The sequence below is a fragment of the Engraulis encrasicolus genome, chromosome 11, assembly GCF_034702125.1.
Source record: "Engraulis encrasicolus isolate BLACKSEA-1 chromosome 11, IST_EnEncr_1.0, whole genome shotgun sequence".
NCBI classification, from domain to species: Eukaryota; Metazoa; Chordata; class Actinopteri; order Clupeiformes; family Engraulidae; genus Engraulis; species Engraulis encrasicolus.
Genome location: NC_085867.1, coordinates 14,867,167 through 14,893,049, shown reverse-complemented (window position 1 = coordinate 14,893,049; position 25,883 = coordinate 14,867,167). Strand labels below are relative to the sequence as shown.

The following is a 25,883-nucleotide window of genomic DNA, read 5'->3' as shown; positions in this document are numbered from 1 at the left end:
ACAGAATTGTGTACAGTGAATCACATCACATTGTAGCTTAACAACCAGGATAGCCTGTATTTACTTAAAAATCATAAATTCCTTGTAAATTGCCAAGAGGAAATGAATTTGAGGATTCTGAATGACCACTCATGTAAGCCCTGAAAGAGTAGTAGTTCGATATTATATTTGCACTAGTTAGTGTTTGAATTACATCAGTAACAGTACTTCTACTTATAGGTCTACATCTCTGTGAAAGAGGCAGTTGAACATTGACAAAGACCTTCATTGAACTACTTCTCCTTTGAGATTAGACGTGCTTACAATGCCCTATGAAGGGCTTGGCACAGTGCCCATTCACCTCATCACTGCATTTCTGTCTTGAATGTTAATATATCTGCATCCATCTCAGTGTCTCACTTGCTAAACCTTGCCAGGCAGTTGCCATCTGATTTGATGTTGTTGCACCAAAATCAATGGACTCAGTCTACAAAGTATTTTGTAAAATTGCTTTATTAAAATATAGCCTACTGTATTATGGACATTTCTCTCTCCATTCTGTCTACATGGCATTCGACTGCAGTAACTATGAATTTGCTGCTGCAGTAACCAAGTGTAATTGGCAATGGGTTGAAACCAGTCTCCTTAGGTGCTGAGTAATTTCTAGTTCGAGCAGGAAACAGATTGATCTGTGAAGGCAATTCCGAGCAAGGCGGAAGGAAGCTTCTCAGAGGTGTCACTCTGTTAGAGCTGTCAAATAGGCTACTTGAACTAGACGTTTACTTTGTTCCTGTTCTGTTTAATCAACAAAACCTAACCACTGATGCTCCAATGAGCATTGTAAGGAGGAACTGGAGGGACCTCTGAACGTAAAAAGAAAAGAAAAACTAGACCCAAATAACTGTATGAACAGAGTCCTGTAAGTTATGATAATAATAATAATAAGAAGAAGAAGAATAAGAAGAAGAAGAAGAATAAAAGAATAAGAACAAATAAATAATAATAATAATAATAATAATAATAATAATATTATAATCATAATATCATCATAATCATCATAATCATAATGTAATAATAATAATAATTGCTACCTTAAACACAGTCTTTTCTCTAAACTGAGTAGGCTAATAGATGTATCTACTTGTGTCAATTCATTGTTATGCAATGTACAAGAGACTACAATTAGAATGCACATTGTGCTACAATGTATTTTTATGCGACAATGAATGAGAGAAGACAACCAATGATTACAATGTATCTTCGTACCGGAAGTTCCCTCTGACGTCAGTCAAAATACAGACATTCATGTGCTAGTTGAGCTGCTCGTGCTAGCCAGTTGTTTGCACGGGTTCATAATTCTTTATCAGGCATGGATGTTCCAGGACCAGACAGTGATTGGAGGAGTCAAGGATTCCGCCAGAAAGTTGTCGCTCAAATGTAAGTTGTTTTAACTTCTGAATTTGACAGCATGTAGACTGACTGGAAGCTAACCGCAGTACAGGTATGTTTGAGAGGCAGTTTACCAAATCGCAGCCCAGACAACTTCAGGCCTATTGGAGATCCCCGGTTCAAATGTCGGGGCAGGTATCGACAACGGGTTCGTTGACACGTAGAAGGTATACCGGTAGTTTGGTTACTGTTGTGCCTGTGGGTACTGTGGAGTCTCATGAATGATGCTCATTGCATCCACATGTATACATTTTCCCCCGGGTTTTCAGTGTCCAATGTTTAAAGTTTAGTCAGAAGTCGTGTCAGTAAACGGCTGTAACCGATCAACGAGCTATCGCTAGCAAAGCTAACTAGCCAGCTAGTTTGCTGCGCAGTCTTGTTTGTGGTCTGTTCTGTCGTGGTAAACGTTATGCTTCCTCACGATTGTTGAAAACGGCAAATAATTAACAGTCTCGTTAACCCAAGAGGTCGCCATTGCGACATAAGCGGTTTCGGGGGGCAGTTTCCGTGCTACCTGCATCCCTAACAAAGCTACATACGTATGAAAGGGAGTTCCACAGTGGCGGTCTGGGGTGTGTTGTCTGTACTTACAGATGTGTCAGTATGGATCAGTCGTAAAGTTTTTGTGAAGAAACTAATATAAGGCTGTACGGATATATTATCATTGACTCCACATAGCCATCGCCATCTCTAAAGTAGCATTGACAAAACTGTAAATCCCAGTGTAACCTCTGCATTATTTTTGTGATGTTTGCAGTGAGGATGCTATGCGAAAAGCTGGGACCCCGCATGCCAAGAGCAGCCAAGAAATGGAGAATCATGTGTACATGAAGGCAAAAACAAGAGTGAGTGGAAACGTATACTTCTCTACATGCATCAGTGCATTTGCAGTGAAATAATGGATTTTGTAACAACAGTATTCAATTTGTTTTTTGTTTGTAAACAGGAGGAGTATTTGTCACTAGTAGCAAGACTCATAATCCACTTTCGGGACTTTCGTAAGTATTTTCTCCAAATCTCGTGCAATAATTGCCATGTAGTTAAGATTTTAAGATGATTTAGAAACCCATGTCTGTATATGTTTTGTCTTTCTTTTTTTAATTGTAGATAAGAAGCAACAAGGTGGCCCAGGTAAGAGAAAAGCTTTCTCCAATTGAGTTTCTGGAATTGAGCTTGGCAATGCTGGTGCTTAACATACAACTGGGGAGTATTCCAAGAAAATGGTTAAGTCTTTAACCTGGCAAAGTTAACCTGGCTAAGTTAAGTAGCCTATACCTCGTAATAGATAGCCCGCAGGTGTCAATTAGTTGAAAAAAGGGAGACTCGTCTCTAAGCTCTTCTATTGGATGATTTATCACTGGCTCAAGGCTTAAATTCCCTTGTTTACTACTGAGACAGGTTCTTGGAATACTCTGCCGGTGTGTGATTTGTATTTATTTATTTCTCTTTATGTGTTTCCCTTCAGACCCCATGAATGCTCTTCAGACCCTTACCGGTGGGGGCCCAGGTATTGGCATGGGTCCCAGGCCACCAGGAGCCCCTATGGGGCAGATGGGGGCGATGGGTCAGATGCAGATGGGCCAGCATGCCATGCAAGCAGGAAACCAACAGCCCCGTAAGATTGTGCTATCTTTATTATTGATGTTATTATTTGAGTTTGAAGATGTGTAATATCGTTTGCGCTTAATTTTGCTGTTCCTGCTGCATGAGTTAGGTACAGTGTAATAAAGCATGCAATGACATGTAACATTACGTACTTGTACCTCGGAGTTAGGTTTATGTGTGTGCACATACACATTGTAAGTACATGTTATAGTATTACATGTTGGCACATGTAGTTACACTGAAAAAGACACCGTGAAATTCATTGTTACCGTAATTTCCCACAGCTGTCGTGTCACAATCATATATGGCTACACTGTCTAGGCACACTTTCTGTTGATATTATGAAAAACTGCACACTTGGATTCATGGAGGGAAGGTCCACATGTGTGTTTTCTACAAGAAATATTGCATTGCATTTTGTCCAACTCAAATGTACAAATGTAAAAATTGCACAGTTTCTGTATGCTTAGTTTGTACCACCCTGCCCCTTCCCACCTCTGCCCTCTGTCATGCCCACTCTCTGCTTCTCACACTCCCTCCATTCTCTTGTAATCTTATCAATGCCCCCCCATGGAACACTGACTTTTGCCTCTTGTTTGCTTCGTGTGTTTGGCCTCCATGTGTCCCCGGCGTTACGGCACTAGGAGGGCCTGCGCAGCTCCAGCAGATGCAGCAGCAGATGGCCGTTCAGCAGCAACAACAGCAGCAACAGCAGCAGGCCATCCAGTTCCAGCAGTTCCAGGCAGCGCAGCAGCAGCAACAGCAACAGCAGCAGCAGCAGCAGCAGTTCCAGGTTCAACAGCAACTCAAGCTGCAGCAGCTGCAACAACAACAACAGCAGCAGCAGCAGCAACAGCAGCAACAGCAGCAGCACCACCAGCTCCAGCAGCATCAAAACCAGCAGCAGCAGGCACAGACCCAGCAGCAGCAACAGCAAAACCAGGCAAGACAATCGGGGGAGGGCAAATGAGGGCCCTCCATTTTGGAGCAAATTCAGATTAGATTAGATTCTTTATTGTCCCATAGGGATATTTTATATATTTGTTTTCCCACCAGACAGTCAGTTCTATCCGGTTCGGCATTACCTAGATCTTTGTGCTACACATCTCATTTACAATACATGTAGACACCATTTACACACATGGACACATAAACATCCTCAGACATCCATATACAATATACACATATACACAATTACAAGTTTGTGCATTTCTGATGGCTCGAAGGGCAACATTTTTTAATTCATTACTATCTCGTTTTTCTGTTGCAGTTGCAGTCGCAGTCCAGGCTCCAGCAGCAGCAGCTCCAGATCCACTTGGCCCAGGCGCAGGCCCAGGCACAGGCTCAAGCCCAAGCGCAAGCCCAAGCCCAGGCTCAGGCAGCCCAGGCCCAGGCAGCCCAAGCTCAGGCCCAGTCCATACAGCAGATGGTACAACAGCAGCAGCAGCAACAGCAACAACAACAGCAGCAGCAGCAGCAAGCTCAGCTCCCGCAGCCCCAGCCAACCCAAATGCCCCCCCACTCCCAGCAGCAGCCCATGGTGTCCCAGTCTCTGCCAGGCCAGATGCCCCCCGGGCAGCACCAGCCTATCAACACGCTCAGCCTGCAGCAGCAGCAGCAGCAACAGCAGCAGCAGCAGCTTAGGCTGCAGGTAAAACTAGAGTGCTTTGAGCTTGTTAGTAATATAATGTAATGTAATAGTTGGTAATAGTCTAACGGTTATGCACTGATCATTGCTAGGGTTTTAAACTTGTTATTAGAGGCTTGGATAGTCTGATATACTGCCCATCATGTGCATTGTAAACATTATAAATTGCTTCATGCATTTTAGGAGAGAATGGCGTAGTCTGATGTGAGTATCTTCTCTGTAGACATTAGAAAGCGCTTTGTGCTTGTTGGTAGAGGATGGAGGAGTATGACGGAGTGCCTCACTAGGGTTGTAAACACCATAGAGTGCTTCAAGCTTCTTAGTCGAGGATGGAGCGTGATTGGCAATCTGCTTTCAGAATGACATAATGCAGCGTCACATATTCCATGTGACATGGTTTGCCTCTCCATTTTACCTGTCCTGCATTAAGAAACTAAAATCCAGCACCATATTTTCCAAATGACCATTTTTTTTAACCTGTCCAGTTGCTTTCTCTCAACTGGTGAAGCCACACCATTTTGGAATATGTAGCACTGGATTATAACTCCAGAATCCAAGCTGCCCATCACTGGTTTAGTCTGCCATCTTGACCATCACTAGTGCATTCTGCTTGTTAGTAGAGGATGGACAGTGACTGGCAATCTGGATTCAGAAAGTGCATTCCAGTGCCACATACTCTAAATGACCTGGCTTTACACGTCCAATTGCCTTATTAGTCTTTTTCACTGTGGTGTTCGACAAGTTCCATTTTTGAAGTGAAGCGGGAAAAACAACTACCATTTAAAAAAAAACGGGGGTTGTAAGTTTCCGTATGCATGCAAAAAAGGGTCATTTGGACAGGCAAGAAAGGGGCCTTTGGAGTTTGTGACAATGGACTGTAGCTTCTGAATCCAGGCTGCCGGACACTGGAATAGTCGGATGTACTGACCGATAATAGGGGTTGTAAACATCTTAGAGTGCTTTGTGCTTTGTAGTAGACGACCGCCCATTGCTTGCATTTTAAATATCGTAGTGTGCTTCAGGCATGTTAACAGGGAATGTTGTAGTGCTTTGGCCTTGTTAGTAGAGGATGGACAAGTAAGGAGTGCATTTCTTGACAAAATTGTTTCTGAGTTAGCAACTTAGTTGGTTTCCAATGGGAAACTGCTTCGGTCAGAGCACACCTTAGGTACCTCGTGGGCCTGGGTTTCAACTCGAAACCGGGCCTGGGTCTCTCTCAACAGAGAAAATAGCTATAAGAAGCTTCGTATGCATGCTTTTGCCATCCCTTTTCTTAGTTTGCTTCTGTGTGGTGTTGTAGGGTTAAGACGTGATTTTTTAAATACACATTTTACCTGACTTTTCTTTGATCCAGGTGCCTTACACTGTATGTGTTCCATTTGGTGTTTACCTAGTAACGGCATATTGTACAGTATGAACCTACTGTAGTTTCTTGGTATTCATGTTTAGGTGAGTACCAAGAAAATTCTCCTACATAGCTGTTCATATATAAATATAGACATTATTTGTGTGACTGAACCACATAAAACTACAGGCGGGTGTTAACAACCTGTAGTATGCATGAATTTACACCGTCATTACAAACTCAAGTGTTTTCCAGGAAGTCTTTTTTCACCACTAAACCACCGGTTTTACCATGACCTGGAAAGTAAACTTGGCTGCTTACACTTGGCTGCTTACACCCTCCTTTTGTGTGTGTGTGCGTGCGTGCGCTCCTGTGTGTGTGTGTGTGTGTGTGTGTGTGTGTGTGTGTGTGTGTGTGTGTGTGTGTGTGTGTGTGTGTGTGTGTGTGTGTGTGTGTGTGTGTGTGTGTGTGTGTGTGTGTGTGTGTGTGTGTGTGTGTGTGTGTGTGAGACTGTGTGACTGTGTTGTCTGCATGTCTGTTTTTGAACTTCAGCAAGCCAGAGCATTGGCCCAGGCACAGCAAGTCCAGCAAGCTCAAGCGCAGGCACAGCTAGCTGGTCAGGTAAGACCCTATGGGCCAATACATTGGTCAATGTACACACACACACACCCACACACCACAATAGAAAGATAATGGATGCCCAAAGCATTGCAGTCGATCAGTCATTGGTTTCTGTGTACTTCAATGGATCTTGTGGCTTAAAGTGCAATTCCACAGTTGGTCTTGGTGTGGATGGGTGAGGATGTCCGTTCTTCTCTTTCTGATGGTGAAAAAAACCCTGGCTTCAAGACACTCAGGGATGCACTTCAAAATTCCAATGTAAACAATTTCACGATATAATTTGATCTGAAGCATGAAGGCATGGTCTGTAGGTTTGTATTCACAAAACGTCCATTCGTACGCGATGGAAAGCTTAAAAACAAACGTCATGCAAATAAGTGAAGAGCCATTTTGGAATGTACGTCGCAACCGTAGTCCCAACACCTGGAAGATGTACTGTACCTAACAAGTTGGGAAACGCTGCAATGTTTTTTCTGGCTATATGTGTAAATTTGAGCATTGCTGGCGTCATGCATGGTATTGCACTACGCAGCCTTGCATGGGAGATAATAATGAATTTTTTTGCATTTGCAAGTCCTGTCACTGGCTTTTAAAGGACTAGTTGATTTGATACAGTTCCCTTGAAATTCCTATCATGACAGGCCTTACTCATAAGAACCTAATCATTACACCCTACTGTCACTGTAATGTTGCTACTGAGAAAATAAAAGGCACTCAGTCGCTGTGCACACCAGTTAAGTCAGAACGAAACTGAGAATAGCAGGGCCTACACAGACACCCGTAAACAACTTTGAGAACCGCCTTACTTTTTTCTCTCATTTGTACACTGTATCAAATTTTCACAAGTTTCTTAAAGGACTAAAACATGTATATGTTTTTTCTTGCTTTTGATGCCATTTCTCCAAGTGTGTTTTCTGTATACAGGCTGGATATTAGTCTGCAGTGATATTTCAGCAGAGCTGTTTGTTTGTGTGTGTGTGTGTTTGTGTGCGTGTGTGTGTTAATGTGCGAATGAGAACATTTTCTCATTTCTGCTGTGTTTGATTTGCCTTGTGACACTGCCTTTGGTGTGTGTGTGCCCCCCTGTTGTCCTCCATCCATGGTTAGATGATGCCGCGTGGTGGGATGCAGATGCAGAGGATGCCCCGGGCCCCTGCTCCCGCCATCCCCCCGGCGGCAGCCGCACAGATAGCAGCTCAGCAGATGCCACAGGTACCTCATTACATTACGTTACATTTCATGGCCCTACCGTGGCACTAACTGTGGGGTACTCTTCTGCTACCCGGCCGACCCGAGTTTGACTCTGGCTCGGGTCCTGTGCTGACCCTTCCCCATCTCTCTCTCCCAACTCGCTTCTTGGCACCATCTTCACTGTCCTAGCTCATAAAAACGAATAAAGGCTGCGAAGCCCCCCCTCAAAAAATACTTCAATATTGCATTACATGGTATTGGCTCATTCTTTTGTGGTCAGGACTCAAAAAAATCCCAACCTCCGCCTCAAGAAAGTGCAATAGAACGGCTAATCATATTGGGGTCCCAAAACACAAACTCGGAGTACGTAGTGCGGTGTAGTGTGAGTTTATTAAAGATTCATGTTCTCAGACATTTGTATTGCCCCCAACTGTTGCAATAGAAGCTATTCACAGCGGATGTTGTGAGAACTAACTTGACTTTACCGGCTACAGAAGAACGAGCCATAACACTTTATTATAAAGTTCACGTGTTGGCCTCTAATACATGCCAAACTGTCTGTATAGGTGTTAAGTAAAGTAAATCATTTGTTAGGCATGTATTGACTTAGGGCGGAATTCTCCCACCCGCTTAAGTAATAAAAAGCGCGCAATATCGCCTCCGCGGTTACTCAAGTCTGTGATTAAGCGGGGTTTACGCACGATTTTACCAGTTGCGCACTTTGGGTGGGGCCAGGCCAAAATCAGGGAGTTTCGCATGTAAATGAATCCTAAGCGTATTCTCCCGTGCACTTACGCGCGTTTGCCTTTACGCGCATCAAAGGGCTGTAGTAAGGTCAAGCGCCACTATGAGGTAAAATGTAATATTGCATTTGATGCTCGCTTGGCTCGCATTTTGAACATGTTACACGGTATGCTTTGTTGATGTTCCTTACCGTCAGCGTGAGTTCAAATCGAAATTCATTCACAGTTCCACTACATAAACATCCTACATTAATTGTGACAAAATATGACCAGCTGCCCAGAGCATGTTCTCATATCGGTGAACTTACAAACAAAAGCAGGTAATTAATTAATCAGTATGAGGATCATCATGTTGTCTCCACGGACGGTAACCAAAACCAAAAACACCTCGTTGCACCATGCACAAGTAGGCTAAATTGACAAGGCACGTCAGACTAAAGACCGCTGTTCCAGTCGTCCTAACAGCCACCCAAAGTATGCCTATTCAAAAACAACCTTCACCATTTTTACTATGTTGTAGCCACGACGTTAAGTAAAGGGTTTTTATTGCAACTCCTCCACTTTTGTGATTTATTGGAACTCGTGCATATGTGCATGTAACCTATTAAACTTTCTGAACTTATGCCCGACATACAAAACCACCACATACTGAGGTAGGCTACAGGTTGTCCTATCTGTTTTTGTAAGGCAGAAAATATTTCCTGACTGTCATTACAGCTAAACGTAAAAAGGTAGGCCTACATATCAGAGCATGTCTTTGGCATTTCGCTTCTGGTCTCTATTACACCCCATCAGCTGCACGTTTAAGTCCTGGCTTGGCATTGCATGTCCATGTCCAATTAATTCCCATGTCTGCGACAGAATATAAAGTCTCCGTTTTTTCATGACGATCGATTTCCTTGTTCATTCTTCAGCATGCATGTAGCCTAAGTGTATGCACACGGACAGCTGAGATCCACATATTTCCAATTATTTTAATGTCACGTTGCTGTACAGAGAAGCGAAGAAACACTTTTAAAAGTCAGCAAATACTATGTGTTTGTTTAACTGTGGGAATGATCAGCATTTTAAATCACTTTTTGATTTCCGGAATTGTCCAGGCAACACGCCAAACTGTTTAATCATGTTTATTATTTCAATCAACCTGTTGCGCACCAAAACGCTCAGCTGAGTTCCCGCCAAAGGTACACATTGCGTTTCCATCTCATTATCTCACCTCCACTACTCGCCTTGTGATTGTGAAAATGAGCTGAGGTTAGATGTTGAGATGCTTTTGCACGAGGACTTCTGGCACGTGGTTTTAAATTCAAAGTTAAAGTTCAGTGTTGGATCTCAATGGACTGCCGAGGTTTTCACATGGTTGCTCTGAAAATCCATGCTCCATAGTTTCTTTGTAGCCACAACTGATGAACTTGGCGGAGACTCATCCCCCCATTTAGCATATATCACGCCTATGTTGGGCTACGCACTGTTTTTCTGAGTTAAGCGCGAGGGGTGTGGCGACGTTCCAGAGGGGAGAATACGCGCAAGATAAGACCGCGTAAAATGTGCGTGCGTAAAACCGACTTAAGTGGAGACGGGAGAATTCCGCCCAAAATTCTTGTTCACTGACAATTAGGCACCATTATTGATCTAATCGTAATAAGGTCCTAGTGGGCCCTTTACTCATGTCTTATAAGTCACTTGTATCCAGGGGCAATCCAGGGGCTGAAGTGCCCTTTAGCACATTTTCCGTTGCCCAAGGCAGCACTCCATATCGCTTGTGTTTGCTATCCATAGCACTAAGTACATCTCAGATTCCTTGACTTGTCTTATTCGTGTCATATTGTGTTAGAACCCTGTCATACACGCCAGCTGTAGCGCACTGCACCGTCTTTGTCCATTCCAATTGGACCTAACATTTGAGCAGTTGAGCAGTCATTTCTTAACGGCCTTGTCCTCTCCAACGCCACCATAGGCCCAGCCGCAGATGATGTCAGCAGCGTCCCCGGTGCAGGTGCCGACGCCACAGCCCATGCCACCACCCCCTCAGCCCCAGCCCTCGCCACAGCCCCCCACATCACAGCCCAACTCTGTCAGGTACGATGGATGGATGGATGAATTGAATGAATAAATGACAACATGTTGCAGCCCCATAATGCACGCCGTTCCACCGGTGGAATGCTGTAATAGTCTTTGGAAAAACTTGACAATCATAGCACTACACCAATACGACATTACACTGGGCCTTTTAGTAATACAGTACAACTTGGTCATGGCCATTCTGGTGACAGCAAATTTATAACCGGGGCTGTGCCTTAGTGGGTTAATTGAAGAACCTTTCAAGGAAACTATAGTATTTAACTTGGTGAAATGGCAAATGCCACCTCCAAAATCGCACAGGACTGAAGGAGAAAAAGATTGTATGCAAATAGTAAAATGAATGAATAAATGAAAAACCTCATCCTCTTTCATTCAATCTTGTTTTCCCCCTTGCAGTAGCCAAGGTCCAACGCCGTCTCCCGGTGGTTTCCAGCCCAGCCCCTCTCCACAGCCCTCCCAAAGCCCCGTGCCCGGCAGAACGCCTCAAGGATACCCCGGCCAAGTGCCATCCCCGACCCTCAACACCCCAGGTAAGGGAACACTAGAGAGAATTCAGAGAATTTCTTGACAAACAGTAACAATAACACAGAACAGAGGTGCCTCTTTAATAGCCCAACCCATTAGCCTACAGATGTTTCCTGTTCGAGTCAGCCCACAGCTCCACCTGCAGGACTGGAGACAATGGCCAGGCTTGAATACGTGAAGCTTCGCCAAGCTGTCAGGGCTAGGTGTAACATCAGTACAAATATCGCAACAATAGTTAGATTAATATATTGCTTAACTATGTTAAATACTGTTTTTTCCACAAAAAGAGCAGGAGGTTCAATGGCAAAAGGAAAAATGGTCTGTTCTTCAGGTAGAAGGGGTGCATCTTGCTATTCATACACTGATTAACTGAATCCAAAGCTCTCGCCCCTGAGTCAAGGCAGTAGAGTTATTTGAAAACCTTCTATTTTACATTGGGGAATACAGACTTTAAGATACCATCCGGTTTTAAGCATCTGGCCTTCATCAGAGCACGGTTTAGCAGGATTGTTGTCTGAAGCCTGTTGTTGTTCCTGTTCAATAAAGTTCATTGAGTTGTTGATCATTTGGGGTACCCCTTTTAAGCATCTATTAAGCAGATTTTAGCTTGCTCTGCACTGAGAATGAAAAGGCAGCAACTCGGCAAAGCAGCAACTTTTTAGTATGTACAAAATATTGATGTTAAAAAAGCTTATTTAATCAATTTATTTATATGGTTGTGGGTTTTGTAACTGTCATATGAATATTTTTTTATCTGTATTGGCCATGATATAGCTATAGCTGCTGAACTGGTAAATAACTGTCAACAATCCATAAATCATCGTTGACCATTCCAGGTAACCCCAACTCCGTCATGAGTCCGGCGGGGGCCAACCAGACGGAGGACCAGCTGTACATGGACAAACTCAAGCAGCTCTCCAAATACATCGAGCCACTACGCAGAATGATCAACAAGATCGACAAGAATGAAGGTGAGTCCAGAGTGACAATTGTGGGGGCCCATGGAAAAAAAATAGGTTCAGTCAACCCTGCCCAAACATTTTCCTCCTCAAGTTGATGTTGTGTGCTAAATATCAAGTCAAGTCAAGTCGGCGTTATTGTCAATTTCTTTACATGTACTGCTGGTCATACAAACAATTTGAAATGACGTTTCTTACTTCCCATGCAGACATAGACATAGAATTTAGGTGTGGACATAGACAATTAGACATAGACAATTAGACATAGAGAGTAAGCATACATTCCACCTAGAGTACCTATACAATACCCATACAATACCCATACAGACATATAAAGTGCAAGACTGGGCAACAGCAGACATACATAGAACTTATCCTATCGCTTGGGTGCTTTTAGATTTACCGTCTAATTATGTTTAATACGTATACTGTAATATTTCATATTTTCAATTCTAGTACTAATTGAGTGCAGTGTTTGTAAATGGTGTAGTGAGTGACGTTGCTTGTGTCCTGTCTCCACAGACCGTAAGAAGGACCTGAGCAAGATGAAGAGTCTGCTGAACATCCTGACAGACCCCAACACCAGGTGAAACTGCTGTCAAGTTATTTACACTGTTAAATTTGAGCAGTTTTCTCGCACACAAATGCTTGAACCTGCACTGTTTGAGGAGCCTCTGTGTGTGCCCTTTCGCTAGAAGGACACAAGGAGTATGTTATTTACAACTGGCGCTTGAACCAGGACAATTAGTGCAGATGTGTCAAAAGTAAGAATTAAAAAAAGAAACATGGTTTCCTTCCAACACAGGTAACTTATCTGAGTTACCAGTAGACCTTTGAACTTGTCTTGTGATCAGCTGACTCAGCATTGCTTGGATCTTGTTAGCTTTTTAGTGTTTTTCAGTAACAACACAGTCTCATTTCAACCGTATCTCTTTCATTTCGTGAAGTATTCACGAAAAAAATAACTTTAATTTTCGTGGTGCATTCACGTTATTGCCCGTTTTTCGTGGTTGGGCAACAAAACGCTGCCTATTCATTTGAATTGCCCGACTGCTGCCTAGCGACCCACTAGTTTGACGCCCTTTCGGTACCGTCACATGGTAATCAAACATTTCAAACAAGCAATTTAGGGTTAGGTTTAGGGTAAGGGTTAAGGTTAGGGTTAAGATTAGGGTTAGGTTTAGGTTTAGGGTCGTATGACATTCGGCGTAAGTACCGAAAGCTCGTCGAATTAGTGAGTCCCGAGTGTATCAGCAGTGTTCTGTCAGCACCCCCTCCCCGCCCATGCAGACGCTTGGATAACCATAGCAGCAGTGGGGCAATTCAAATGAATAGGCAGCGTTTCGTTGCCCAACCACGAAAAACGGGCAATAACGTGAATGCACCACGAAAATTAGTTATTTTTTTCGTGAATACTTCACGAAATGACAGAGATAGGGCTCCTCATTTGGTACAATTAACCCATTTTGTCCTAAGCCCTTTTTGGGAAAGGGTGCTTTCTGCCTATTAAATCCTACATATCTCAGCCTCCGAAGCACATACAAACATTATATGAGTTACATTTAAAAGCTAGGACCCTCGTTATGCCTAAGAATGTGTTCATTCAGCTCTAACTTACCCACATTTTTAATAACTCAAATCTCAAAATCCTGAATGCAGCGTATCTGTGCTTCCAGGACACAATGGGTTAAATGGAGTAAATGGTGTAACAGCTATGTAATATCACATGCTAGTGTTATACTTACACCATGAATTTACTTTTACTTGTACTTTTTACACCCCTGAATTAGTGCAACAACTTCTTGGCTACATTTGTGTCAATAAAAATAGAGTAGTGCTTTTCTTTAGTGGGTTTACTTTGCACTTATTTTTTTCCAGGTGTCCACTGAAGACGTTACAGAAGTGTGAGATAGCCCTGGAGAAGCTGAAGAATGACATGGCTGTGGTAAGGAGAAGTGTCTGTACTTTCCTTAAAAGACAATAAAGTTAAAATGCAGTATTATACATTGGTACACCATTAAAAAGTCCATGTACTCTCAAGGCTAAAATAGAGAAGTGCTGGTACTCCATTCTGCTAGCCTGGGAATTCCCATACTGCCTTTAGTTCTACACAATCATTTCGATCTGAAAAATCTCACTTGTGATTATGTCTAGTGTTAACCAGGCAACCATTCTGCTGCATACTGGACCTCATAAACAAAGTGTATATGCAATATAATATTGTATGAGAACGAGAAGTACACGGACTTCATACTAGAAAAAGAGTGTGGATTTCTGTTGTATGCACTACACTACTGTGTCTATCAGACAAGTTGGTCTGCCTGTTGGTAGGAGACTGTTTGACTGATCTGCTGATGACCTTCTTCTTTTGTGTGTCTTTATTTTGCAGCCTACACCTCCCCCTCCTCCAGTACCCAGCACCAAAAAGCAGTACATCTGCCAACCCCTACTCGACGCCGTCCTTGCCAACATCCGCTCCCCCGTCTTCAACCACTCCCTGTATCGCACCTTCGCCCCAGCCATGACCGCAATCCATGGGCCACCAATCACGTACGTACTGTTGATCTCAGTCGCATGGTTGGGGAAAAAAGTACTGCTACCTCTTCCCTCTCATTTTAATAAAAATGTAAAATGAATGTGTTGAGACAATGTAACTCACCTTTGGCCTGGCCTGGGCTGGCAATCTGGCATACAGGACATTTCCCGGTGGGCAGACCCGTCCTTTGGAGCCAGTGTTGATGGTTTTCTTATAGACTGGCCCACAATTCAGAGAGGGCTGTACAAAAGTACCCAGGCTTTTTTTGGTTCAGCCCTGCCTTTTTGAACATCTGACATGTCATGTTGCGGCGATGAAGGTTCCAGGTTCAAGCCCCACTACTCCTGACCGCCATCAAGGTGTCCTTCAGCAAGATACTTAACCCCTAATTGCTTCATTGGAGACTGGTCAAACACAATTTCAAACTTCTGTGCTAACCCTGTTACATAGATTTTTGACAATAAAGTACACTTGACTTGACTCCTGGTGGTACCTTGTGTGGAAGCTTGGCCACCAGTGTGTGAATGTGAGGTAGGTAAATATGAGGCATACATATAAAGCGCTTTGAGTGCTCGAAATAGTGTAAAAGCGCTATATAAATGCAGTCCATTTACTTTTTTCAACACGCTCTACATTTTTTGTATTCACCTCTTACTTCAGGTCTTTTTTTGTGCAAAGAAGCTTTACTTGACTTGCAAGCTTTCAGTCCTTAAGAAAGGTTGGTAAGGACCGAAAACTTGCAAGTCAAGTAAAGCTTCTTTGCACAAAAGAAGACCTGAAGTGCGCGGATTGTCTCCTTTTTATACAGAAATTTCTACCGAATCCTGCACCTTATAAACAGATGAGCGGTGGCCTATCACAACTTTACTGTATTCACCTCTTAAAAGTTTGTTTATATTAAGACCACCTCTCTTTCCCTTGTAGGGGGCCTGCGATCTCCTCGCGGAAGCGGAAGTATGAGGATGACGAGCGCCAGACCATTCCCAACATCCTGCAGGGCGAGGTGGCTCGCCTCAACTCCAAATTCCTGGTCAACCTCGACCCGGCCTTCTGCAGCAACAACGGCACTGTGCATCTGGTCTGCAAACTAGGTGAGTTTACTACGTCTAAAGGTGCACTCTGTAATCGTTTTAGTAGTTTATTTCCAGATTTCATGTTTCCCATTCACAAATGTTTCCTCTTTTGTGTGTGTAGTGTATTTCTGTCATACCAGTCTTCTTTCTAATAAAGTCAAGTGCTAATAATGTCCTGTTTGAAATTGTGGTGATCCTAGATGACAAGAACCTCCCAAGTGTACCCCCACTGCAGCTCAGCATCCCAGCAGATTACCCCGATCAGAGCCCACACTGGGCAGAGGACACAAATCAGTATGGTAAGCGCTTTCTTGATGTGTTACTTTCGTTAACACTTAATAATAATGGATGTAAAAAAAAAGCATTATAAAGACGTAGTAAATAATCGTTGTAAACTAATGATGAATAAATGTTTTTATTATTTACACACTTTTTTATTAAGGCTTCATAATATATCTACTAGTAGTATGTTCAAGATTTTATCAAAAGTAAAATATTAACTTAACATTTACCACTCATTTACAAAAGGCTAGAACCAGACTGCATTGTTATTAATTAAGTGTGCTAGGCCACGTGGATCACTCCTTAAATGGTCAAAAACTAAAAAAATCCTGAAATTACTGCATTATGGGAAAGGTTCTTCACACTTACTTCTTGTTTGTTTTGTTTTCTGTTGTGCTGTTTTCCAGGAGCCAACAACTTCCTGCAGAAGGTCCACAAGCACATGACCTCCAAACTCCTGCAGCTCCCAGACAAACACTCAGTGACGGAGGTGCTCAACACGTGGGCACAGAGCGTGCGGCAGGCCTGTCTAACTGTGGCCTGAGAAACACCACAAACCCCAACGCGGCCGGACACACACCTGCAGACGGGCTAGGCATGTGTCTCTGCACTGTAGAAAGCCCCAACACCTGACCCCAGAGGTGTATAAAGTACAAGTATGATGAATTCAGGTCAATTGGGCCACTTTTTTTTTGCATACAGTATAAGCGAATGGCCCTATGTGGCCCAATTTACCTGAATTCACCATACTGTCACAAGATGTAATTACAACATTACTAGCATGCTATTATAGTTGCAAACTGGTAATATCGTACTACTAATGTTGTAACTGCATCTCTAATAGTACTTCTAATAGTACTTCTACTTCATACACCTCAGCACGTCCCCAGGTGGCTGCGGGAAAGTGACATCATTCATCCATTGCAGCCCTACATCCATTAAACATCTCACAGTATTTTATGATCAATTACAGTATAATGATGCATCAAGATCACTTAATCCTTATCTACACTGTGCTGTGGAAGTGGAAGAAGTTTCCCCTGTGAAATATCTCAGACGTTCCATCAATATGTCAAGGCTAAGCTTATCTGGAAGGACTCACTGTCTGTCTGACATTGGCTGTAAGAAAAGTTCTACTTTTTCACATTGGGCCTCAGTTCTAGTCTTTGCTAAGGAATAGGATTTGATTTCACTCTGATCACACTGAAATCTGACTCAAGCCTATCTCGTCAAGATAACAAGGATAACAATCAAATATCTCTTTTAAGATGTGCCATCAATAACTCAAAGTTTGGTTCATCTTAAATGCTTCAGTCTCCGATCATGAACAAGCATACCTTTTTAGCATCACATACCACTTTTGGCAAGGATTTGGTGTCACTGGGAACACACTGAACTATGACACACATCGTCTTGGTCTAACTAACTGATGATAAACAACGAGCTGCCCCTGTCTATTCAGTCCTATAGGAAAGATGAGAGATGAAATTCACCTGGAGATGAAATTCACAAGGGGATTGTGAGTTATAAGAAACATGTGCATTATTCTTTTCTTCCATTTTTGCTGTGTAAAGTTTAGAGTGTAAAAATATTTTATTTGTTTCCTGTTTTTTTTATTTGAGCAAATAAATATGCTTATGTTAAACAGCTGTTGTTGTTTTTTCTCTTCTTTATTCACGTTCATCACATTACAGGTTACAGTTATTTTAATAGCAATAAATTAATTTTAATATGATGAATACCATGATGAATACTGAAAATAGTATCATTTATAAATAATTGAAATGTCAAAATTCTTAAACGCGATTAATAAATAATTTACAGATGAAGCGGTTCAGAAATGAGGTGAATGCAAGAGTTGAAGTTGTGATAGGAGTGTTTAGAAGGCGTGGGTGTCTTCTGGGTGCTTTCTTGTGGTCTCATGGTCTTCCGATGGGCCCTGGTGGCTGAACATGTTAACCTACACAGAGTGGTAAACATGCTAGTAGGTGGCCCACGTGTGTAATTTACTTAAGAAAATTAGGTCTCCAGGCTTATCTCTTAGATCAGTGGTTCTCTACCTTTTTTGAACAAACACCCCCTTGACCTCATCATAAGCCTCCCAATGCCCCCTTGTCCTCATCATAGGCCTGCCAATGCCCCCCTTAGTATTGAAAAATAAAATAGACTAATGCCCTCCAATGGTAACCCATAAGCCCAGCCCCCACTCAGTTGATTCCTTCTCAACTCTCCCTGGGGGGGCTGTACTGAATGCCCCCGTTGAGACACACTATATTAGATGATTTGCCACTATATCAATGTTAACTTGTGTCAATGTCAATGTTACTACTGAACCAGATACCCCTAGTTGGCCTATTGAGTTTAGCCAGTGTTGAAGTTGTGGTAGAGGTGCTTTGAAGGCGCAGGTGGCTGTCTCTGGGTGGTATCTTTATGGAGGACGCTCCTCTTTAGATGGGCCCTGGTGGCCTGCACGCGCCGCTGCCGCTCTGCAATGCTCATGCCCTGGCTCTGCCTCAGGGCGGGCAGGATCACCCTCTTCGCCAGGCTCACCTGGGAAACTCTACCCAGCATGTGAGAGAGAGAGAGTGAGGGTGTGCGTGTGTGAGAGAGACAGAGAATGAGAGTGGGTGAGACTGTGTGTGCTGGTACAACATTCATATTACACATAGATAATATCAAACTTGTTTCAGCTCTTCAGCTGTTTCAATGTCAAAAGATGTTGTGTCCACTGATTGTGTGTACACGCTTGTGTAGAAGTTGTGTACACTGCTTGCTTCTCTAATGTGTGTGACCTGGTTGTGGCTGGTATTACAGCTACTGTGCAGCTTATCACTCTATACTGGCAGAACCGTATATAGTGGTCTTGGGTCAAAGACGTCCAAAAAGGAACTGTCATTCAGTGTAACGGATACCTTCTGCTGACTGTAAAAAAACATGATTTTTAAATTGTTTCAAGTGAATGGATGACAGCCGAGGCTTTCATGAATTCACTGGGAAAAAAATAAAATAAAAAGAGACATGTTTCTTACAGTTACAGTCAGCAGAAGGTATTTGTTACACTGAATGACAGTTCCTTTTTGGACGTCTTTGACCCTCTTAACCTGGCTGGATCATTTTTGTCTTATGTCGAACGATGACATTTACATGAAACAGTCGTTTCTTTGGAAAATCCGCACAAGGCATTCTAGACACAATGGAAAAATACAGCGTCAGTAGTACATATTGCTTACATTCTCTTTGGTAGTTGACGCAGAGGTAGATTTGGAAACCTTGATGTGTCCACCGCTCTGTTGAAAGAGATGTTGAAATGAGTCCTGCCCGTTTCATAAAGAAACAACAGAATAGCGTAATGAAACTGCTGTTGGTGGTTAGGCTACGATACCTGTCGCCACTGCCCAGGTAGGCCTTGGTTATGATGTAATTCTCTGGCGAGATCTTCTTACTGAAGATGATATCCCTCAGTACAGCTTTGATGTGCATAATCTAAGGATGGGCCGCAGACCAAAGAACGTGAACAACAGGGTTACGAGCGTGCAGTAAAACGAGCTGTGCTGTGGAAGTGCTGAGTGAAGGCAACATTAAAATCCAAAGATTCTAGATCTAAGAGTGTATGGTGCTCTAGAATCTTTGATTAAAACTACTAAGGCACAGATGTTCTAGTGTCTGCCTTCCCACCATCTCGGACTAAAGAGTCCTGTGCATTCTAGAACACATTTGAGAGAAAACTACCAGTAATAACTAAGAAATGTAGTATTTGAATATACGTTTTGCACAGTGCTCGTTCAAAAATGCACACAGCAAATTGTGCAGCAGTTCCACAAAGTTGATGGAATTAAAGTCAGGGCGGAGGAGAATCATCCTTGCAAGTGTAATTATAGACAGTTGAGGCATTGAGTGTATTTTCCAATTAATTCAGATGCGAGACTGGGGATTTTTGAGAAGACTATAATAAAAAAAAGCTCACACCCACTGACAAGGGAATATTCAACATGAAATTTTGATCTGACCTTTCATGTAAATATGCACTACAATTACAAATTGCGCAACAAATTTTGAACTATGCTGAGCCCAGATGACTCAAGGTAGCCCAGGTCAGGGGTATAATGTTAGAATAATGTCTGTCGAGAGCCAGGTTACCGGTATGTGTTTTCAGCAGTGTGACAGTGAGTGCACCGACCTCCTGGGACTGCAGACTGTTGGCGTTGTACAGCTGGCGTATGATGACCTCGCACTCCTGCAGGGTGGGGGGCCGAGGCGGCTGCTGGGGGCTGCAGTGGATCATCAGGGGCTGCAGCGAGGTGATCAGCCCCCCCATCAGCTGCTGCTGAGACCCACTGCCCTGCTGCTGTGGCTGCTGCTGCTGCTGCTGCTGCTTGGATAGGCTGGGGCCTTCAGCAGCACTTGCGGCACTGGGACCAACTGGATTCCCTGGTGGACCACTAAGAGTAAGGAAAGGATGATGGAGTTTTAGTAGTAGCACACATCAGGGGTGGTGCAAACACAGCTAATGCCACTACTAGTGTATGGATTAAATGATATTTTTTTGTTTTTAGTGTATTATCTAAGAAGCATGTTCATTGCAGTACATTAATTACCCGTTATTAAGTAATTGTCATTAGGTGTGGTTGTACCGCCTGATGTCTGAATAAAAAAAAACCTTATACATATACCCTACGTAGTGGAGGATACAAGACACTGAGCAGGATTTAAATCCAAGTAGAGTAAATCAAGTCTGCAGCACTGCTTGACTTCTGTGGTGAATTTAATAATAAGAGCGCAACGTTTTGACCCTCAGGTCTTCATCAGGCAAACTGCTGATGAAGACCTGACGGTCGAAACGTTGCGTTCTTATTAGACCTAACATTTTGTCTGCATACACTCAGACTGTTCAGTTCATGCTTCAGTTGGTGCACGTTTTCATGTTTAAAATATGACTTAATGAAATTAGGGAGCACACCACTATAGTTCAAAAAACTGTATAATTTGTTTTCAGATAAGGTGTGTGTATATTGCAATGCCTTATATGATGCAATCTTGTGGTATTTTGTACTATATGGCACCGTCCTTGTAGTTTTATCCCTGTCTTGTGGTGAAACTGGCTTCTGTAAGGAGTGGGAGCCGTAGGCCTACCTTACTCACAATGATCAATATCTCACGCCATTGTATTGCTATAAATACTCTAGGAGAGGCGGCCCAGGTCCGGCCGGATGGATTTCAAGGTGAGGAGGCAGACGCTTTGAAGGGCTTTGGCCAAATTTAAACCCTGCTTTTGGTACACTTGGATAACAACAGATGCGTCTGCAGCAGAGTGTTACATGTGATTAACCCCTTTGTGCAGAGCCTATGTTACAACTTTACTGGCACCAAAGTTGTAACTACCAAGTCTTACTCTGTTACTTAAAGCTCTCGGTAATGTCATCATAGCAGTGTTGTTATGATGTAGTTGACTTTTTTCAGCAATGAGTGAACGGGACCATCTGCACAAAGAGGCTACTGAACTCATGGTCAAAGTCAGACTATTTCATCATGGGGTCTGGCTCCAGATTTTCCCAAAACTTAGAAATATCGTCCAACCTGGCAGTATGTATTTTTGTATTGCTTTTGATGTATTTAAATGTACTCGTGAATAGTGACAATATAATGCATTCTGTTCTGCTCGGTTCTCTCCTAAAGACCTGTGTTCATTGTATTCAGCTGATCAAGTAGGTGAATGCCACAAATAGGGGAATAGTATTGTAGCTTTTAGAGCCGACCTGCACCAGGTGAGCCATGGAAATAATTAGTGAAACACTGGGCGTATAAGCTACAGTTCACACGTCTGCAGTGAACACATGTTCCATACTGTTACCTTAGACCCATCTTGTCCTGCGGAACATTGGGATCATGCTCCAGAATGACTCCCCTCTCTGGCAGGAATCTCTGGCCCTCTGGCTGAGGCCTTGGAGTTCTGTAGCTTGAGCCTGTGGATGGAATCACCAACACTATCCCATTATTATGATTACTGAGATGTTCAGTACTAGCCTACAATTTGGAACGGATGTCAATTATTATGTAGTTAATGAAAATTAAATTCATACCCCTAATGTCACAGAGACATACTGTAAAAGGTGCCAATGAACTACACGTTGAAGTGGCCGCTCCACTGACCTTCAACTCAGTTATAGGCTATGAATTATTCTTCATGACGAGCTGTAAATAGGCTTCTGTAGGCTACTGTCTGAGACAGCGATTAAAATGCCGGGAATAATAGTCTGACAAGGGGAATGCGTCATCACTTACCTTTTCTGCATGACTTCAATGGCTCCATGGTCAGCTTGAAGTGCAGTTCTAGGTCGCCGTTAGTAACAGGGGAGATGATAGGGGCCTATCTCATTGTGGCTGTATATAAAACCGCAACGCAGCATTTAATCTCTTGTAAAAGCACTCTTGCTGAACAACGGTGTCGTGTATGCCTATTAATGCTTCATCAGGAAGAGGAAGATAATCCTTTTGCTTCTTTTAAACTGGATTGAAAAAATCTCCTGATGGATCTGAAAGCAGACGCTACACTGAGGGAGCGCTGGTCAGTCCTGTAAAGTGATACACAGTTTTGCCACCCACTGTGCTTTACATGGGGGCCTCGAGACACAATTGGCGGCATTCATCCGTCGTTTCTTTCCTTCAGCACAAGTGCTCGTCACCAGGCAACCCTTCCTGACCGGCCAATATAAAGTGTCACTTCAATCAACGTCCATCTCATCCTCACTTCACATTGGACATTGGGAACCGCCATTAAGAATGTAAGAGGAATTGAGATTACTTACAGTTACTTATAATCACTTAAAGCAGTAGTTGATGAATCAATTGCAAAACTTTCACTTACACCAAATTACAGTTAAATGGCTAGCTGCTGCTGAGAGCGCGCGTGACCGACTTCAAAGACGCACGCGCCTTAATCGTCGTCTTCCATGGCAAGTCAACTAAGTTCTTTTTCTCCTCACTTTACGCCCACCATATCGCTTCTTGACAAATCATTGAAAGTGTCGTACCTTTGTTTTGACGTTTAAGGTTATCAATTTCGACATGCAGATCGTCGAGGGTGTGCCTATGTTGTTGATGTAAGAACTGAATGTCCCTTTCCAGAGATGCCGCTTTCATTTCCGTGAGTCGAGAATGATCCATCCGACTGAAGTACCGAATCTTTGCTATATAAATTGGCACCTGCCCTTGAGACCTGTTGGGGGTGATGATGGTAACTCTAGCGCACGGCGCGCCCAGTCCCGTGACTAGGGCAGTGGTCCCGGCTGTAGCATCTCCAAGCCCACCTTGGCACGCATTTCTCGAACTCCACTCGAGAGAACTTTCCCTGTCGGTAAGCACCTACTTCATATGAGTATCATGGTCAATAATACCACGTTACAGAAATATCACTTGAACAAGTCTTTTCCATGCATGCATCCAAAACGTCTTGTCAGAGTAAAGTGTCTGACTTGTCAATCAACATGCATGGGGAGAGGCTACATTTTACCAAGTCACCTTGGGTGGGTTCAGTTGAAAAGTCAACAATGGGAGTTTCTGATGTTGCCAAGGCGGCTGACATTCAAGCTGACCATGCCTCAATGTGAACCCCGCCGCCACGTTATTGTTTTCATTCATTGTCCACACATTCATCCATTGTTTATTTAGGTAACTGGATCGTTGTTACTGCTCAATAGACAAAAACAAACGCGCACTTTGCGTAGGCTATACAAATTGACTGTAAGTGGCTCTCAACAAAAAAAAGCTTTATCGCAGTCTATCCCCTGGACATGCATTTAAGCCTATTATCCCCATTATTTACACCCAGAATAAGCAGATATACTTTTAATCTAGAACTTGACGTTACTCATTGGCAGGTGAACTACAGCCAGTCTTCCTGAGGATAGGACATGACAACCTGCACCAGAGAGGACCACAGGGCGACCAGCAGATGGCGCGCACGTCCAAGTTATTAGAGCACCATGGCCACATACTGTATAGTGGCTATGGCTGCTGGGTGAATTGACACAATATTGACATATAAAATTAAAGGGACACTGTGCAGGAAATGGTCAAAAAAGGTACTGCAACTATGCTGCTCATTGAAACTGGGCTGCCTATTGCCAAATTTGATCTTTACATGAAAGTTTACTAAGTAATAAACAAATATTTTCTAGTATGGTCCAAGTACAGTAATTTTTGCAGCTACAAATGGCTATTTTTGGACATTCAAAATGGCGGTCCATGGAGTAGATCCCCCTTTTCATGTATGAAAAGTGCAATTTTCCCAGTCATAATGAATACTTAGAATTTGATGCTGGTGGTAAGTATTCATGAAAAAGGTAACATTAGTGAATGGGCAGCATGAATTCTGGAAATAAACAACTAAAAATCTCACAAATGTCCCTTTAAGCATATCATCCATATACAGCCTATAGTATCTCGACATTCAAACACATTTGTGAAGACTCTCATTCCTCAAAGTCTAAAGTTTAATTTAGTCTCAATTATTGGCCTCCTTGAAACTGAAGAGATTTGGTAATTATTAAAATTATAAGGGTCCGTAGTCAGTGCCCGACCCTAAAGTTGTCCCAACTTCCCATCCTACGCACTGCAGCCTACTTAATTCACTCATTCACAGTAGTCTCTCTCTCTCTCTCTCTCTCTCTCTCTCTCTCTCTCTCTCTCTCTCTCTCTCTCTCGGATGTGCACCCCTGTTCCCACTCTCTGACAATAACACAGAGACCCTGAAGCTGAAGGCTGTGTGCAGCATGCTGAGCGTCTGGATGATGGCAGGTCTTTTGTTACCATGGATCCCTTCATTTAGGTTTCCATTTTGTGCCAGTGCACATACTCTTGTTTTCTCTGCACCTCTGTACTGCTCCTCTTAAGGTAGCCAGACAGCAGTGAGGGATGAGACATGGCTTGTGGCAGGTACACCAATCACGAGAAAAAAGGACCGTTTCAAAGCTTCAGAAATCATGTAAATGGCACAAAAAATGAGGGAGGTAAAAACATCCACCTCCACCAGAAACAACAAAAGAACAAAAGTGTCTTTGTTTACTTGCCAACGTGTTAAGGGAAGGCTTTCATCTTGTGCTGCCATGACGATATTCTCTAGTCTAGTCCACTGCAGGCCCAGTGTGTGGGTTGGCACACAACACAGAGAAAGAAGCCTTTACTGAGAGAGATATAGGCGGAGTGTGTTGTTAGCTAGTAGTTTATTTCCAGAATTTATGTTGCACATTTACAAGTGTTATCCTTTTTCATGTAGGCCTATACACATTTATCACCACCATCAATTTCTAAGTATGACTTGGAAATGTTTTCATACATGCATCTGATCCTCTGACCTGTAAATATTAGTTTATTACTTAGTAAATGTTCTTTAAAAGATCATATTTGTGAATGGGCAGCATACGTTTTTAAATAAACAGACAAAACGGCATATTCTTCTACCTTTAAGACAGCCATCCTGACATCAAACTCTCCCATCATCTTCACTATGTCTCCTGAAAAAAAAAGTTAGATTGTGAATTTATTTGCTTTTGTAGGGTTTTTTTGTGGGGGTTCATAGCGTATTTCATATGAAACTGGGAACAACATATTAGTGTTTCCATTCCTTTCACTCAAATGTCTCTGGTTATACTTGCGAACACCCACCCACCTTGACCAACAAATGTTCGGAGGGAAACACTGAGAGAGATATAGGGAGAGCCAGGCTCATCAAAGGGCAGCTTCTTATCACCTCTGTCCACTATCTTCCACTGTATATGGCGTCTGTTGTCAGGGCCACTGACAGCTTTGGCTGGGCCCAGGATAAAGTCGTCTGAAAGGGCCCCCCCAAT

The 25,883-nt window shown here is 42.9% G+C and overlaps 2 protein-coding genes across 2 annotated transcripts; one reads left to right on the top strand and one right to left on the bottom strand.

Moving 5' to 3' along the window:
• The first annotated feature begins 1,281 nt into the window (after nucleotides 1–1,281).
• med15 (mediator complex subunit 15) lies at nucleotides 1,282–17,685 on the top strand. The gene is made up of 18 exons (XM_063209991.1): nucleotides 1,282–1,416; nucleotides 2,186–2,273; nucleotides 2,375–2,426; nucleotides 2,536–2,559; nucleotides 2,894–3,043; nucleotides 3,678–3,976; nucleotides 4,304–4,684; nucleotides 6,579–6,647; nucleotides 7,755–7,859; nucleotides 10,539–10,660; nucleotides 11,060–11,193; nucleotides 12,025–12,159; nucleotides 12,670–12,733; nucleotides 14,026–14,092; nucleotides 14,537–14,697; nucleotides 15,608–15,774; nucleotides 15,957–16,055; nucleotides 16,446–17,685. Exons 1-18 carry the CDS (start codon nucleotides 1,349–1,351, stop codon nucleotides 16,580–16,582), a joined length of 2,322 nt encoding a protein of 773 aa, XP_063066061.1. The 5' UTR covers nucleotides 1,282–1,348; the 3' UTR covers nucleotides 16,583–17,685.
• Nucleotides 17,686–17,762: 77 nt separating this feature from the next.
• Nucleotides 17,763–23,627, bottom strand: si:ch211-222n4.2 (uncharacterized protein LOC101885505 homolog). Its single transcript, XM_063209992.1, has 6 exons — nucleotides 22,318–23,627; nucleotides 21,887–21,998; nucleotides 20,216–20,477; nucleotides 19,421–19,521; nucleotides 19,269–19,325; nucleotides 17,763–18,598 (listed from the first exon to the last, which is right to left on the bottom strand). The coding sequence occupies exons 1-6, from the start codon at nucleotides 22,343–22,345 to the stop codon at nucleotides 18,400–18,402; spliced, it is 759 nt and encodes a 252-aa protein (XP_063066062.1). The 5' UTR covers nucleotides 22,346–23,627; the 3' UTR covers nucleotides 17,763–18,399.
• Between the last annotated feature and the right edge of the window lie 2,256 nt (nucleotides 23,628–25,883).